This window comes from Pocillopora verrucosa, chromosome 12, assembly GCF_036669915.1.
Source record: "Pocillopora verrucosa isolate sample1 chromosome 12, ASM3666991v2, whole genome shotgun sequence".
NCBI lineage: Eukaryota > Metazoa > Cnidaria > Anthozoa > Scleractinia > Pocilloporidae > Pocillopora > Pocillopora verrucosa.
This window is the reverse complement of record NC_089323.1, coordinates 16,509,254-16,525,884: the sequence shown is the minus strand read 5'-3', so window position 1 is coordinate 16,525,884 and position 16,631 is coordinate 16,509,254. Positions and strand designations below refer to the sequence as shown.

The 16,631-nt window shown below is 34.9% G+C and overlaps 1 protein-coding gene across 1 annotated transcript in view; it reads left to right on the top strand.

Moving 5' to 3' along the window:
• The first annotated feature begins 1,214 nt into the window (after positions 1-1,214).
• Positions 1,215-16,631, top strand: part of LOC131788922 (uncharacterized) — a 40,653-nt gene continuing 25,236 nt past the window's right edge. The window contains 17 exon segments of the mRNA XM_066159481.1: positions 1,215-1,299; positions 2,639-2,952; positions 3,196-3,340; positions 4,396-4,656; positions 5,171-5,344; positions 6,427-6,666; positions 7,882-8,082; positions 8,782-9,095; positions 9,852-9,999; positions 10,893-11,195; positions 11,501-11,797; positions 12,370-12,669; positions 13,072-13,175; positions 13,838-14,030; positions 14,293-14,395; positions 15,119-15,377; positions 15,592-15,640. Coding sequence (XP_066015578.1) covers positions 1,230-1,299; positions 2,639-2,952; positions 3,196-3,340; positions 4,396-4,656; positions 5,171-5,344; positions 6,427-6,666; positions 7,882-8,082; positions 8,782-9,095; positions 9,852-9,999; positions 10,893-11,195; positions 11,501-11,797; positions 12,370-12,669; positions 13,072-13,175; positions 13,838-14,030; positions 14,293-14,395; positions 15,119-15,377; positions 15,592-15,640 — 3,475 coding nt within the window. The 5' untranslated portion in view covers positions 1,215-1,229.

Below are 16,631 nucleotides of genomic sequence, written 5' to 3'. Positions count from 1 at the left end.
CGTCTTCCCCAAAGCGAATCAAGCTGTAAACTCCTGCAAAACAGGGGTCATTTTTTTGTCTTTTTTTGTTGTTCAAGTTAGTGGATCGAGAAGCGATTCACGTCTTCCCTTGCCTAGATACGCGAAAAAAAAAAACCGCTTCTTCTATAGGCTAACTTTCTATGCTGTCGAACAACTACTTTGGAAAGTTTTCAAACAGTTTTCGAGTATAGCGTAGCATGGTATGGAACACTGGCGATATCAGTTAAACCTTACAGTTTCGTATCTTTTCACTAGTCTGTTAATCTGTGTTTTTGTCGGAAATCTTAGAAATACAGAGATTCTAGACTTGTTCAGGTAAAGAAGAAAGTTTTTACAAAAATTGAGATAGAGAATGGAATTAGAAGTGATGGTTTTATAAAAGATGTTCTGGAAAGAAAGACAAAAGAAGAAAAAGGAGAACAAAGATGGTCAGTGAAAGTAATATTCAGACCGATTAACTCCAAGGACCAACAGAAATAAAGGAGGTAAGTTTCTAAAGAAACTGTGGTGCTCGGTCGGCAGAGAGTATAACCTGATAATTGGTTTTATCAACTGAGTTGGTAATGTAAATTGGCCATCGTAAAGAGTTAAGAGATTCTCTCTGGACTGTGGCCTTACCTTGTAAGAATGCACTTGTGCATAGAAAAATAGTCCCACGCAGGACTTTTGACCGTTGATACGTAAGTTTTCCTTTCAAGATTCTTACCAAAAAAGTTATTTTGGTAAAGATTATTTTTAATGATGTTTTAGCACTAAAATCATGATTGACAAGTTTATTTTACAACCAGTGACGTACGCACAAAGAAACGATGAAAAACAAGGAAATAATTTAGACTTCCTGTATTAGTGCAACAATTGTGGAAAAAATTCAGCGATTGTTGTACAAAGTTTTCTGATCATTTGTTTTTTTATATACAGAAATTCTAATTTGGTATATATATGATTGCTTTGCCATTGTCATATGTAGATCTTCCCTTTTAAATAGAGGAATCTAAACCCGTATTGTCAACGCATCGTCTTTCAGCACATTGTAGAGACTCCGAGATTGTATACGAACTGAAACATCAGGTGTCAGCTAGCAACATTTCAGTTTCTCAACGGAAAGAATGAGCTTTTTAAGATGCAAAAGACTATCGACCTGAAACATCAGGTGTCAGCTAGCAACATCTCAGTTTCTCAATGAATTATGAAGAAATAACATCGGCGAAATGTCAGAGTTTGATTCCGAGCTGTATGTCCGAGTGGCTTTCTTCGCTTTTCTTATTCGTCTAGGTTCCGGTGAGTTTTCTATCATCTGTAATCTGAGCATTCTAGTTAAGAACTCAAAGAATTCACAGCTTGTTTTTTGGCAGTGACTCCAAAGATATGGAATAATTAAATTCCATTTCATTGCGTTCAATTAACAAACTGTCGAGACCGACCGAAAATTCCTAAGTTAATTCAAACATCTTCTTTGAAGCTGAAATATCTGACAAGTTACTTTATGTTGACAGAATTCTAGTTACGATTTTCAAACCTATCTCGCATAGTATGAGTTTCTTCCTGTTCAGAGTTGACAACGTCCCATCGCTCGTCTTTTCTTTGTTCCGTAAGAGCAAAACCTTCTCTACTTGGTTTCACGATATTTATGAAGTGGTAACTTGAAAGTGATCTCAACTTTTGTCGGAACACAAAACTAGCTCACTTGGTTATCGATAAGAATATGACGGTCTCTTGATTAAACGGTCATAACTCTAAGAGAGGCATCTTTGAAAGCTATGATTATATGAGGAGTAGTTTAGAATTTCGATGATTTCGATTGCTTTCCTATACTTTTACTTCAAATAGTTTCTGCAAGATATCGAGCCTTTGCTTGAATTTACGAGTTGTCTAATTTATTGAAAATAAACTTTGGATGTCGCAACAAAATTTGAAAATTCTCGTGCTATTTGGAATAAACAAGCACTTGTTAATTTTTTTCAAAGACCACAAATTGCACGAGCCCGTAGGGCTCGTGCAATTTTGTTAGCTTTTAAAAAAATGTACTCGTGCTTATTTATTCCAAATTGCACTCGAAATCATGTGATTACCTATACTAACTTGCCCTCAAAACCATGTGAATACCAGTTTTATTTATCACGTGACTAAGTTTGCAAGTTGCGTTATTTTCCCGCGAAAACCCGTGAGCATGGCATGGTTACTAAGCATGCCACATTCAGTAGGGAGGAAAGTGAACCCGTTTTAAAGTGAATTGCTACATCTGTTTTATAGCTGAAATGATCATAAAACACGTGGGTGTCTAGGTAAATAACTAAGTAATTTTTCGAGCGGAAAAACCTGAAGAAATGGTATCGATAGTTAAAATGTCGTACCAGATCGTTGCTGTTGTTGTGTTTGTGGAGCGAATGACCTCGACTTCGGAAAATATCGAGATTTTCCAGTCTGAATAAAGCACAAACTAGAAGAGTCAGAACTTTGTTAGAAATACACATCTTGGCAGCAACAATGAAGCAAATACATTTTCTTGCGATCAAAAACTCAAAACGAAATCTACCCACGATTATTCAATTAGCTTGAGCCAATATGGTTTTATGTCTAATTTTATAACTGTCTGTTTTATCTTTTAACTTTTTTATAGGGGTATGTATCGATTTGGATCTTGGTTTGGAAAACGAGAGAATTTCAGATGGTAACATATGCGCTTCTTCAGTACAAAACGCCAACACACCAGCCAATAATGGTAGATTGAACTACACATCAGTGTCATCATGGTGTGCAGGAACAAGTGACAGTGACCCCTATCTACAGATTGATCTAAAGACACTTCATATCATCTGTGCTGTGTCTACTCAAGGGAATTCTCAAGCAGATCAGTGGGTGAAGACGTACACACTACAATTTTCCACAAATGGGACAACTTGGACAGACTACCAGGAGGGTGGACAAGTTAAGGTGCAATGTTTTCCAAGTAATAACTATTTGAGTACAAAAATACAATTTGTTTAACATGTATTTCATGTAATAATAAATACATGAACATTGTGCTTACAAATCAGTATTTTTTGTTCTAATGTAGGCTGCCTTTTGTAACAGTCTTGTTTTTCTTAACCTAGTCACTAATTTACTTGAAGTCTACAGGAGTTTTCATCATGTATCTGTAATATTATTTAATGTTGTCACTTTTTAAAATCTTAGGTCTTCATGGGGAATTATGACAGAAACTCAGTGGTGAAGCATGTTGTTTATGGACTGCTGACAAGGTATCTGCGTTTCCTGCCACAAACTCACTGGGGTTTGGTGTGTATGAGAACAGAGGTGTTTGGAGTGAAACAAAAGCCAGGTATATGTGCAGGCATGATAATATTACATAACCAAAGGAGATTCAATGCATACATTTATCATATTGCTGGCAGTGTGTGTGAACAATATGAAGCAAATCCCGTGTTCTGATTGGCTACCTGAGTTCATCTTGCCTGCTCAGGATTACCTTCCTTGATCCTGTGCTAGAAAAGGTGGACTTAGAAAGTGAATAACTTTTGCATAATGTTAGTGATAAAGTTGCAAAAAGCAGTAGAAGATAGTCAAAAAAAAAAACTTAAGCAACCTTTTTGCTACAAACACAGCCTTCTTTCCTGGCTCTTGAAGTAAACAAGTCAGTCTTGATTCTTATTAAAGCAAAATGTTTAGCTATATAAAAAATTCTTTATTGACTAGGCTTGTTCAGTTAAGATGGCTGGATATTAGCTTGGTTATTTTTTTCCATTTTTGTGGACCTTGACCTTGTCTTGGTCAATAAAATCATGAAACAAAAAAATTGGCTGGTATACAGCCATCTTGACCTCACACTTGGTCAATAACCCATTTATATATGTGTAGATTTTATATTCTGGTATTCTCTGATACTTCTTGAAAGGATTTGCTTGCTTAGCAAGTTCGCTGTACAAAATTAAGTTTCTTTGAGATTATCTTTGTGGAAGGTTTTGTCAAAGTTAAGTGAAATATAGACAAACAGAGGCTTGGCAAATTGTAGTATGTTGCAGCTGTTAAATCAACTGAATAACTAGGCAAAAGGTAGCCATTTTATAACAGAAGTGAGGAAATGGTAGAAATAACTTTAATCTAACATGGGTAATTCATAAGCTATTGTGGGATTGAACTCTAACAAGAAACTAATTGACATAAATATCTCCTACATGACACTTTGGTTCAGAGAAGTGTAGGTATATTACAACTATACATAACAAAAAAGGTGTGGAAGGAAAGCTAAGAAGTTAAGAAAATATCTGCATAACTCTTTTTCTTTTGTTTTTCAATATCTTGAGTGGAACCACTCTGTTGCAATGGTAAGTTTTTCTTGGTCCATGTGGTAACATTTTCTTCAATCTGTGTTCACAGAGAACCTTGCCTTAAGGAAGGCTACAACTCAGTCTTCAACATTCAACATTACTGCTGACAATGTTTATGGTGTGTCTGGAAATGCTGTGGATGGAAATCCAGACACTAACTTTTTAAAAGGGAGCTGTTCACATACAACAAAAGAAAACCCCAGTTGGTGGAGAGTGGACCTGGGTTCAGACCATGTTGATGTCTCTGAAGTTCATATAGTCAACAGGTTCTCACAGTACATGGTTACTGAAGACTACAAAATAACATTAGGTGAGTTTTGTTATCCACTGATTAAATAAGAGGTCAACAGTGCAGACATCATCTTGAAATCAACTGCTAAACGACAAGCCAGTTCAGATTTGACAAGAATTTGTGAAACCTCTGCCAAGCTGTATTGACCTTGTTATTAATCAGCCCAGATGTTTTGATCTTGTAATTGCACAGTCAATACAGGGCAATCAGTTTAAGATTTTCCAGCAAGGATCTTACTCTTGGTTACTCATAGAGTTCAGTTAGTATATGTAGATGGGACTGAAGTGCTAGAACCAGGGTACTCAAGTGTCAGCATTAGTCCACACTCCACAACTTCACAAGGGACACTCAGAAGTTTACCCTTAGTAATAATTTTTTTACTTGGCCAGTCTATTAAGAATACTTTGGGATATTCATAATGAATGTGATGAAATCCTTGTTTTGATGGTTTTAATAGTTTTTTTAATATGCTAAATAGCATTTCCAAGATCTTTTTATGTAATTCTGACTTTCAATGCCTCATAATCTGCAGGTAGCTCTGATGATGTTTCATTCAACTCCCCCTGTGAAGGACTCTATGATTTTCATAACTTCACTGCATCAGCTGTTTGTTTTACCAATCCACTGAAAACTGGTAAACATGTTGGGATTTTAACCACAAAGATGCAAAGTCTTCAGCTGTGTGAGATAGAAGTCTATTCACGAGGTAACTTTTCACTTACTGTTTATACTAAACTTAATGTAAGGTAGTGATGAAATTACTTTTCCTTGTTTAAAAATTGACTCATCGAAGACTTTTTCATGTACATGTCACTCAAAACATTCATGTTAGTTAGAATAAAAGTAATTATGTTTGCAAGTTGAGCATACAAACTGTATTTACCATAATTACAACAACCAAAAGTCACATTGAATTTTAAGTTGCACAAAGGCCTTGAAAAGTATTCTGAGTTTTTATTTATATTGATAAACAATTGAATGTAACCAGAAGTAGATAAATCAATAAGTACCCTAGGAATATGTTCTTGGAAAGTGGTTATATCAAGACTCTTGTTTAATCTCACAGGAACCCTTTAACAATGAAGATCTTACAAAATTTCTGTTGGGAATTATGGTCATGTTTGTCAGAAATGTCTTTCGATAAGTAATTTAAATATAGGTTTAGTTGCTATTTGAATTTATAGACTGTATTTAATACAACAATTTTCCTTTCTTGATATTTGGGTCTTAAAATTTATCTTTGGTCTGTTGCCTTTATAAGTGTCTAAGAATGGTGCAATTTATCTTCCAGTATATCAGCAATTTTTAATCTTTACAATCAATCAATTAATCAAGCAATATAAGTATGTGTCTTATTTACCAGCTAATAGTCACAAAGTTAAGGATGACCAGTAGAATCTTTATAGTATTATATTGTTTGTAGCTTAAGAATGGAGTCTCTACTAAGTAGAAAAAAATGCAATAAAAATAATTGAGGTGTTTTTTTATTTATTTAAAAATTTACAACTATGCCTGTACATGATTTTTTCCCTACATCAAAATTATTGCAGTTTGGTGTCTTTTGCTTTCCAACCTTTTGGCAAGGGCTGGTATATCTGTAGGCTATCCAAAATTTAATATCTACCATTAACCAGTTTTTTAAAAATACTTTTTGTTTTAATATTTCCCCATGATGTAAAGTGTTACAAACATATTCAATACAACTGTCATTCAACAATCAGTATGTAGACATTGATCATCTTTGTCCAGGGAAACATTTCTTTTTTTTGTGTGGACATTTTCTCCCAGAAAATCTGGCATTTCAAAAACCAACATATCAGCACTCATGGGCAGTAAATGGTGGAACAAGTGATAAAGCAGTTGATGGAAATAGCAATATGACCTTTGCAGATGGATCATGTACATTTGGGGCACATTTCAATTTTCCATGGTGGAGAGTGGATCTAGGACAAGATGAGTTTGTGACTGAAGTGTATCTAGTCAATATAAAAGCCATATCTCGCCTATCAAAATTTGAGATCAGAGTTGGTAGGTTAATACACATACAGTAACTAATATTTTTGAAGTGGTCAAAGCACTCTTTGCTTAATGTCTTCAAGAAAAGAGGGGGAAATGGTACACTGTGGTTTCTGGCATTGAGAAAAGCTGGATTGGATCACAGACAGGATCATGGAACAAATCACAGCAGGAGCTCATTATCCGAAGCTTCTATCTTCCATACTTACCCTCTGAGTCAACCTTGTCCAGTATCTTTTTATTTTTAGAAGCACTTCCTATGGGGTTTTTTGCAGGTGTTTACATAGTAGCCAATCATAAGAGAGCTGTGGTCCTCTTTTGTTTGTGTCACATGTAAGTTGCATGAAAGTATTTCCATAATGGCGAAAAGCATGCAAATTTTTACCATTTTTTTTTGGGTGTTATGCGAACATCAGCATGTTTTTGCAGGAAATTAAAGAGCCTCCCACGTGTCTCAGTTCAAAAAATAAAAAGATATGGGATAGGGTTGACTCAAGGGTACAATTGGTTTGGAGGCTCCAGGTAATGGGCTCCTGATCACAGGTCACATAATGGGTTGCATCACTGGTCAGACTGAAAAAAAAATTTTGAAAAATAAAAAAACATACATATATAATTGTTTTTGAAATAAAAATAAATTAAAAATAGGATTGAAAAACTAAAATATGTTGATTTAAATAATTAGAAATGTAATGTGACTAGCCTGAATGAAATCTGCACGATATCAATAATTGCTTTACATGTAAATTACTCACATGCACTTCAGCTGTCATATCTAAACCATTTTTACTCCTCACCTTGCCTCTTCACTCACATGTAGTTAGTGATATTGAATTAAAGAAAAGTATTGCATGAGATGATATTAAAAAAAGGACCAATAACCACCTGGTGAAATGATACGTACCTCTCACTTGCCTTCATCCATTGTGGCACTTCACAAAACTCCTTGACACAGCCGTGAAAGTGACTACATAGAGTTTTGGGGCAGAAAAACTTCCATCATGCCCTTGCTATGCATAACTTGAGTCAGTGAGTCACTAGTCAGTCTAGCCTACACACTTGAAAAAGGGTAGCTTTTATTAAGGCAAAAGGTCACCAGGGAGGTAAATCTTGCTTGTTTTGAAAATGAATATCTTTATTTGATCAGTGTATGGATTATTTTGCAGTCATCTCTTAGAAGTTGTTTGTACTTTTTAAAAGTGATTTATTATTACGGTATTCTTTCAGGCACAGTATCAAGTATTAATGATACTAACATGACTAGTCCCAAATGTGGTCGGGCAGCTACTCATTACCTTCCTAAAGCAGTAGGTTTGTCATTCTTCTGCCGTCCAAGTTTGAAAGGAAGATATGTTACCATCAGGGACCTTGGAGGAGGTCCATCGGGATTCAATCTTTGTGAAGTTGAAGTGTATTCAGAACAAAGAGGTATGGCATATCTGGATATTTTGAATAACTACTATTAACTGCTAACTTACTGAGTTGGGGTTCCAATCTGCATTCTCAGGAAAATTTGCCATTTAATTTCTGTATGTAGACATGTAGGTACTTCAATATTGTTAAATAAATGTAAACTGGTTGCGTTTAGTAGATAGGTATGATAGTTTGGTTTAAAAGTTGATATATACACATGTATATGTATAAATGTGTGTTGTGACCTATTTAAACATAAATGCTACAAATTAAAAATGTGGCCCTTCGTGAAACTTTTATTATTAACCTGTAAATCAATAGTAAAGAATAATGGAGTGGTTGTGTAGTTAGCTGATGGTGTAAGAAGACCACATGACATAAATATTTCAGTAGTTAAGAGTGATCTATGTTCATGAACTGGCAGTTTGTAAGAATCCTGTAATATAGTGTGTTATTCTGGCAACTAGAAATTCCTGATGGCTTTTTTTCTTCAATTAGAGGCCAAAAGGTGACAAAGTTAATTAATTTTTTAAATTTTTTTAGCCTTGAGTTTTCACTGAAGAAGAACTTACAGTTCTTTACACAAACTACCTCAAATCACTAGTAAAATCACTTGAGGTGTGTTTACATGGTGCAGCACTCTTGTGATTGTTACTGTACATGTATGATATACCAGCACTGATTCTCTGGGTAATTATGATTGTCTTTTAACAGCATGTCATAGTCAGGCAATTGGTGTGACCAGCAGTGATGCAATTCCAGATGGCAGCTTCTCAGCCTCATCAAAAGCTAATAATGCCCGTGGACCTTCAGCTGGTCGTCTGAATGGAAATAACCGGGGTTGGGCACCAAAAACTAATACTAATCACACTGACTACCTACAAATTGACCTGCAGTATGATTATGTTATCTGTGCTGTAGCCACTCAAGGATCTTTCAATAACAATCAGTGGATAACAAAGTACAAGATTAAATTATCATTGGATGGTGTCACCTTTAACACATATAAAGAAAACAACACTGAGAAGGTCAGTTTGATATTAATGAAACATCATGCTAAACTTGGTTGAATTTTTTTCTCATTTTTTGATATTTTGTTCATGTATAGTTTCATAAAAATATACTTAACAGGTAATTTAGTGTTAGTAACTGGGTTTAAAACATAAATTGGCCACCATAGAGGGTTAAAAGGCAATGTTATGTTTTCAACTTAGTTGTTAACACTAAATTACCTGCTATACTCTCCCATGGATGAGAAACTTACCCCCTGCAAAAATACACTCTGTCAAGCCTAATTTTATAGGCAGAAGAATTATAGACAGTTATGGGAGAGCATTTTGGTATGTGTAAATTTGAATCAGTTTTATGACCAGGTCAAGTATAGGTGGAAATGAGTGAAAAATCTGACATGAGCTTCATAGGTCATGTCTTTCAGGCTTTGAAATGCTTATTTTTTAAGGCATAATGTAGTCCAGTGTATGATAACCCACTAACATGGAATGTTGGTGTGGCTTGCAGCTCTGATTTGAAGTGACTCATTTTGCTTGATCAAATGATTTGAAACTATTTTTGTTAGAATTAGAGCTGTAGATTATCCTCTTTCATCACTTTTTATGGTGATGGTGTTTGCTACATTTTTATTGGTTGGTTGTAGGCTTATTGATAATTCAAAGCCAAGGAAAACTGCTGTCACTTGTGCACGGAAGGTTGAAATTTTCTTTTGAAGTGAATAAACATGTCAGTGTCTATTACTGTTCATTTTCATTGATATCTTAATATTTTAGGTCTTTAATGGAAACTCTGGGAGATATGACATAGTAAAACATGGTCTGAGGGAATATACTTTGGCAAGGTTCATCCGTTTTGTGCCAACAGATTATCATGGTCATAAGACATTGAGAGTGGAAGTTTATGGAGTTCTTTTATCTACAGGTACCAATTCTATTTTCTCTGTACCATAAATTATCATTGAAATCCTACAGGTGTTGCAAAAAAGTGGAAGGGAGTATTATGACTCACCTTACTTAAAATGTTACATAAAATCTCATAGCCTATACTGATACCATGCTGTAGAAAATATAGCCAATCAGAATTCAGGAATTCATTGTATATTTGATGGTATTGCACCCACTCATGTTCAGGTAATGACATTAAATACAAGTAACTTGTGGGATATTCAATAGTATACTACTTGGCATTACCAATACTGATACCATGCCACAGAAAATATAGTCAATCAGAATTCAGGAATTCATTGTATATTTGATAGTATTGTGCCCACTGCTCTTATTGCGTGCTGTGATCTTATTCCTGCCAAAATCAAGCACGCAATGCCACTTCTAGTGTATTTCAAGTGCTGTTTGAGCCATGTCAGAGCCAAATTCTTCCCTCAACATTAATGTTCAGGTAATGACAGACTATGAGTGACTTGTGGTATAAAATATTTCATGATATACCACTCAGCATTACATAACTGGTATATATTTGAGTGATATATGTATATGTTCAGTGTAAATAATCATATTTGTAAGTTATCCCCTTCAGAAATCAGATTACCACTTAGTCACTCCCTAAATGGCACTCATTTAATCCACTGAGGATGAATGAAGGCACTGAGGTTCACTTGATGTCAGACTTGAAAGAGCTTGAAATTCCGAGTTGCAAAGTTTTAGGGAGGACATAACCACTGTGATAGTACTGAAGTAACGCTCTATTAATATTAACAACTTTCATCTGTGTTGACCAATTCAGTTCCTTTATAGGCACATGACCATCGTGAAACTATAATTAAAATACCTTATAATCATTTTTATTCAACATTCCAGTTCCATCACAAGCTCCAGGCAACTTCACTGTGACTGCAATCTCATCTACTAGTATAAAAGTATCATGGACATCACTGCCACAATATGCCAGACATGGAGATATAACAGGTTATAAGTTGTTTTACAGACAGAAGGGCTCAATGGGCAATTTAGTCATGGAGTCTGTTGCTGGAGCAACAACATTAACTAAAGATTTCATTAGTCTTAACAAGTACACCAAATATGAATTTCAAGTGTTGGCTGTTGGATCTCGTGGTGAGGGACCCAAAAGTTCTGTAAAGGTTGAGCAGACTTTGGAAGATGGTAAGAGACTAAAACTGAACAGTGTAGGTTGTAAGAAATATTTTACTCAAAAACATAATTATAGCTTATTTGAATAAGACTGGAACATAATAGTATATCTTGGCAGGTTTAGAGTTATGATATGATGCAGGATATGATATGAGAGTTAAGTTATCATTATCATTTTTATTATTATTATTATTGTTAGCAGTAGTAGTAGTATTAGTATAATGAATTTTGAATGAATGATGAAATTTGAATGATTGAATTTTATTTCAGTCCATTTTAAATAATGACCTTCACCTTCCATTTCTTTGTTACTTTAGCACCAAGTATTCCTTCAAACCTTTCGCAGTCTGAGATAATGCCAGATAAACAAGTTGGTCCCAAGATAAAGCTCACCTGGTATAAGCCAGCAGAAGAAAATGGGATTATTAGGAGTTACACTGTGTTTTATAGTCACAATGAAGATCCTCATAATATTCACAATAAAACATTAAAACAAAACGTGTTCAGTTACACAGTAGATGTGTTAGGTGGGGCCATCTATCAGTTCCATGTCAGAGCTGCTACGATCAAACCTGGACCAAATGCAACCTTGTCTGTTGCTGTTAATGATTATGGTTGGTGTAAATCATAAGACATTATGATCAATAGGCCAGTTTTGATATACTAAAGTTCTAACATGGCTGCAAGGCTAAGGGGAATAAAACAAAAGAAACTTATTATTCGTTCCTTAACCTTGATGTGATTTCCTTTGTTTTATTCCCCTAACCCTTGGTGCCAAGTTTGAATTTTAATACATTGAAAATGACCCATTAATTTTCCTTTCAACTTTAATGCTATTTGATAAGTGTAGATGGTAAATGATATCAAGGTAGACAAGTTGAGAACAGCTGCACTATAGGAGTGGTACAGGAAGGACTCTCCTTATCAACTCCAAGTGCTTTCCAATGTAGTATTGAAGGACTGGTGAACATGATTAGTCAACATGAATGACTACATACCTAAACAAAATAAAAATGTGGTTAAGGGGAAAGGAGGGAAGAATTACTGAAATACAATTCAGGTAAACTTTGAGTATAAAGTTTTGATGAAATATGATGTAGAAATATTATTTGTTAAATTTTTTGTTCTATGACAGACAGCTGACTATCTATCTGAATTGATATATATTTTGATTCCCTACTTTCAGAACCTGGTGTAGCACCAAATGATGTGTCTTTCAGTATACTGAACCAAACAACCTTCAATATTTCATGGTCACCTCTGACAAGAAAAGAGAGTTATAGCAAAGTTATCTCATATGAGGTCAAGACATCATTGGTGTCTTCTGGAAGTCGACAAAAGAGATCTCCAGCCAACAGCAAAACTGTTAACACAACAAAAGCATTTGTTATCCTGTATGATATTCGGCCTTGTTCCAATGTGTATGTCCGAGCATACACTAAAGCTGGCCCTGGACCATATGGTCAACCCTTACCTCTGGAATTGAGTAAGTTTCATTTTTTCCCACATATTAAATGTAGAGAATGCAAAATTTTGCTTCAAAGTCATTAATTTAGACCGTATAGCTGTCTTTGGTTGTAGCTTAATTTGGCTAATAACCAGGAAATTGATTAATTGAATAGGGAGTGATATCCAAAATGCACCCCTTAGTGTACTCAGGGAAACAAGTTTCAATGTGTCCCATACCTTCTTCATTGCAATTAGCTGTACATTTTTTTCACATTCACATTATTTAATTTATTCTTATTACAACATGGACTATTTGTACAAATTAAAAACCATAGAAAAATAGGAAATTAGTAGAAGTACATTTACTGAATACACAAAAGAAGAAACTTACTCTGGAATCTAAAAAAGCTATGTTACTTACATTGTTTTTATTCGTAAGATGTACCAAAGGCACCCAACAACCTGAGGGCAACAGACTCCCAGTCAACAAAGATGACACTGGAATGGGAAAGACCCCAACCTGCTATGGGAGAAGAGTGGAAGGTAAAATTCTTAATTTTTAAGTCTACTTTGCTGTAAAAACATGAATTTGACAAATTTGAATACAACTCTTTTAAGTTGAGAATCATAAACTGCTATTTTTGTGATTTTTGTAATTCCTAACCTAAAGAGTGTTTTTAATCCTTTAACTCTCAAGATCTCATTAGTAATTCTCCTTACTGTCTGCCATACAATTCCTATGACAATTTGGAGAAATTGGCATTGGATCAACCAATAATCCCCTAATTGATATTTTACTTTATTCTCATCTCTCCTATGCTTGCTTTGTATTGATATCGTAAGGAGAAATTCTGTCTCGATCACTCATGGGAGTTAAAGGGTTCAAGGAGAACAGATGGAAGTGACTTCTGTCGTAATGAGTATGACGCATAAGTGTAGTAGAGTACTGGTACCATTAGTATGACTACCATTTAAGAGCAGCTATTGTAATAGTTACTGTAATAAGTGAGAGGAGTTATATGTACATGCACAGCTGTATGTTGTATTGCATGTACATGCCACAACTCCTTTATAAACTAAGGTTTTTTACGTTTTGAGTTGTGATCATGAAAATGCACGTCCACGTGAGATTTTATTTGTAAATAAATTAGTGCAGGTGTGGTATTTACTGTAGCTACATTTGACTCAATTGTTTGATTGTTAAGGTTGAGTACTCTGGGAAAAAGTCTTACAACAACAGCTTTTCACACGAAGGTAGCAATGACGTACAGGGAACAACAAAATATACCCTTGATAATTTGGTACCAGGTACCAAATATGACCTTCGGGTGTATGGAATCTCAAAATGTGGAAACAACGGAGTCTCCTCATCTTTGGAAGTAGAAACAAAAATAGGAGGTAAGCAATGCAATAACATGCAGGTAACCATTTGAACCCCAAGAGTGACTAACACCTAATTTCTCCTTACAATATCACCCCTGAATCACACAATGTGGTCACAAGAATAAAAGAAATGATCATCTACTAAAGTAGTTTCTGATTGTTGAACAAATCCTCCTTGTTAGCACCTTAGGAAATATATGGGATCAGTATGGAGAATATGCATCTTGAAATTGATATAAATTTTTTGCAAATCATATTATATTTGTTTTCTTCCCAGAGCCATTGGCTCCAGTTTTACCATCATTGACCACCAGGAAGGTCGTTGAGTTGCAGGTTGAAATTGAACTTTGGCCTGCAGAACAAAGGAATGGTCCGATAAGGTGACAGTTATTCCAATAATATTTTAGGTCTTTTACATGTAAACTCTTTGTTCTTAATATTTCAGTGATCTTTGTGACGTTTGATTCAAATAATTGTTATTAGTATACACCACTCCAGTGAATAGTGCCTTTGCGTGCACTGATTGGCTAATTGGGAAGTAAATATATATAAAGAGTAATTTGACTTAGGTAAGACAGTGCTCAATACATAGGAGTAGAGCGATGTATATATTGTGGGAGGAAAAAGAAAAATAAACTACCAGTTCATCCCTACAGACCTGTTTCGTGGTTGCCCACTCATCAGGGGATTTAAAGAGAACAGATCTTTACCATGGGTTTTATATACAATATGATCTAATTTATGCAGTGCGGAATTTAACAGTTAGTTGTTGCGTAGGAGGGCTTTGTTTCTGTGGCGGCAGGAAGACACGAGTTCATTACGTTTGTTCAGTGTTGATAGTTCGGGTCGGCAGATGATTAAGAATTTTTCTTTTAGGCAGAGATTACATCTTTTACTTGAGCTGTTGTACGGCGAGTGTGACGAGAGAATGCGCCAGGAAATAAAGTGCTCGCTGTTATTCATATATTAAAAGAAACAAACTTGTTTATCGTCTTTGCGTGGTATATACTAACACAATTATTCACATTGGTGTCGGTGAAAGTGGTGGATATTTGCCTCTATTTTGGCAAACAATTTTTAATAATTGTTTTTCATTATTCCAGTGCTTACCAAGTCATTGTTCTGAGAGTTGTTGATGGACTTGAGGAGCTTCCCACTGATTATAAATCACAGCTGAATGGTTCAAACAAAGACGGATTGAGCTTTTATGTTGCTGCTGAGATAGAAAACAGTCCAGTTCATGAGAAGTCTTGGAATTTTACTATTGGTGACGGAAATTCATATGGACTTTTTGTAAACAAAGAACTTAAGAGAGGAGATGACTACATTGTTTACCAGAGAGCCGTAACAGAAGACGATGGTGTAAGTGAATTTTATACAATTATGAACTACATTACATGTATTGAAGCGCGAGAAAACACAAATGACCAAATCACGATAGGTTTAAGTTTTGAATCTGAGTGGTTGAGAAGGTGGTGCAAGTTGATAGTATTTAGTTTTTATAAAACACAACTTAGTTACTTATGTCGCATAAGGAGTTTGATTATAACTTCCATGAATTTCATGTCCTTTCTAGTACGTTTATGGAGAGGTCAGCAAAGTAGCTAAGATTTCTGTTGAAGCAGGTAAAAGTTACTTTTCTTAATCTAACATAGTAATGACATTATTTTATAAAAAGGAAAATATATATAGACTTAGTAGCAAACTTCGCAGAGTTCTGATCTTTGTGTTTCAATCGCAACATGTTCACTTGTCAGTTAATGATAAGAATTGGCCATCTGTGAAATTGCATCTTATTTTTGTTGGTAATGTTTCTCGCAGTCAGGAAGTAGTTATAATTAGCGGGTTCTGGCACATTTTGATATCAACCTCTATTTTTAAGGTAACCCATGAAATCAATGTTGATTTCAAGTCAACCTTGAAATTAACCTTGATTACAACAAAAAACAGTTTTTCACATTTTGAAATCAACCTTGATTTAAAAAAAACCAGTTTTTCACATTTTTAAATCAGCACATTTTGATATCAACCTTTATTTTTAAGGTAACCCATGAAATCAATGTTGATTTTAAGTCAACCTTGAAATTAACCTTGATTACAACAAAACAGTTTTTCACATTTTTAAATCAACCTTGATTTAAAAAAAAACAGTTTTTCGCATTTTTAAATCAACCTTGATTTCAAAGACAACTTAAATTATTCAAGATGATAATATTCACACCCTCTTCAGTGTCTTGTGAGTTCTGAAGAGGGTTTGGATATTATTCTCTTGAACAATCCTCTTAAACAATTTTCTTGAACGATCATCATCTTTGTGTGAAGATTTTCAAACACCAATATTGGATCTTTTTGCAAAGAAGTCGTGGTGTGCCTTGATTTGTTCCTTTGTCAAAATTGTGTCTTTATTAATGAGAAGTTATCTCATTAATAAGGCACACTTTCAAGCTCACGGTTGATGATGTTGAACTGAGCATCTGAGATGATGAAGATGTGACATTTAACATTCCCTGACCCTGATGCTTTCCTGTTAATTGTGAGCTGAACTCCATCTTTCGCATTAACCGATTTCAATCCACTTCTATGAAGATCATTGTCTCTCATACTCCTGAGATTGAT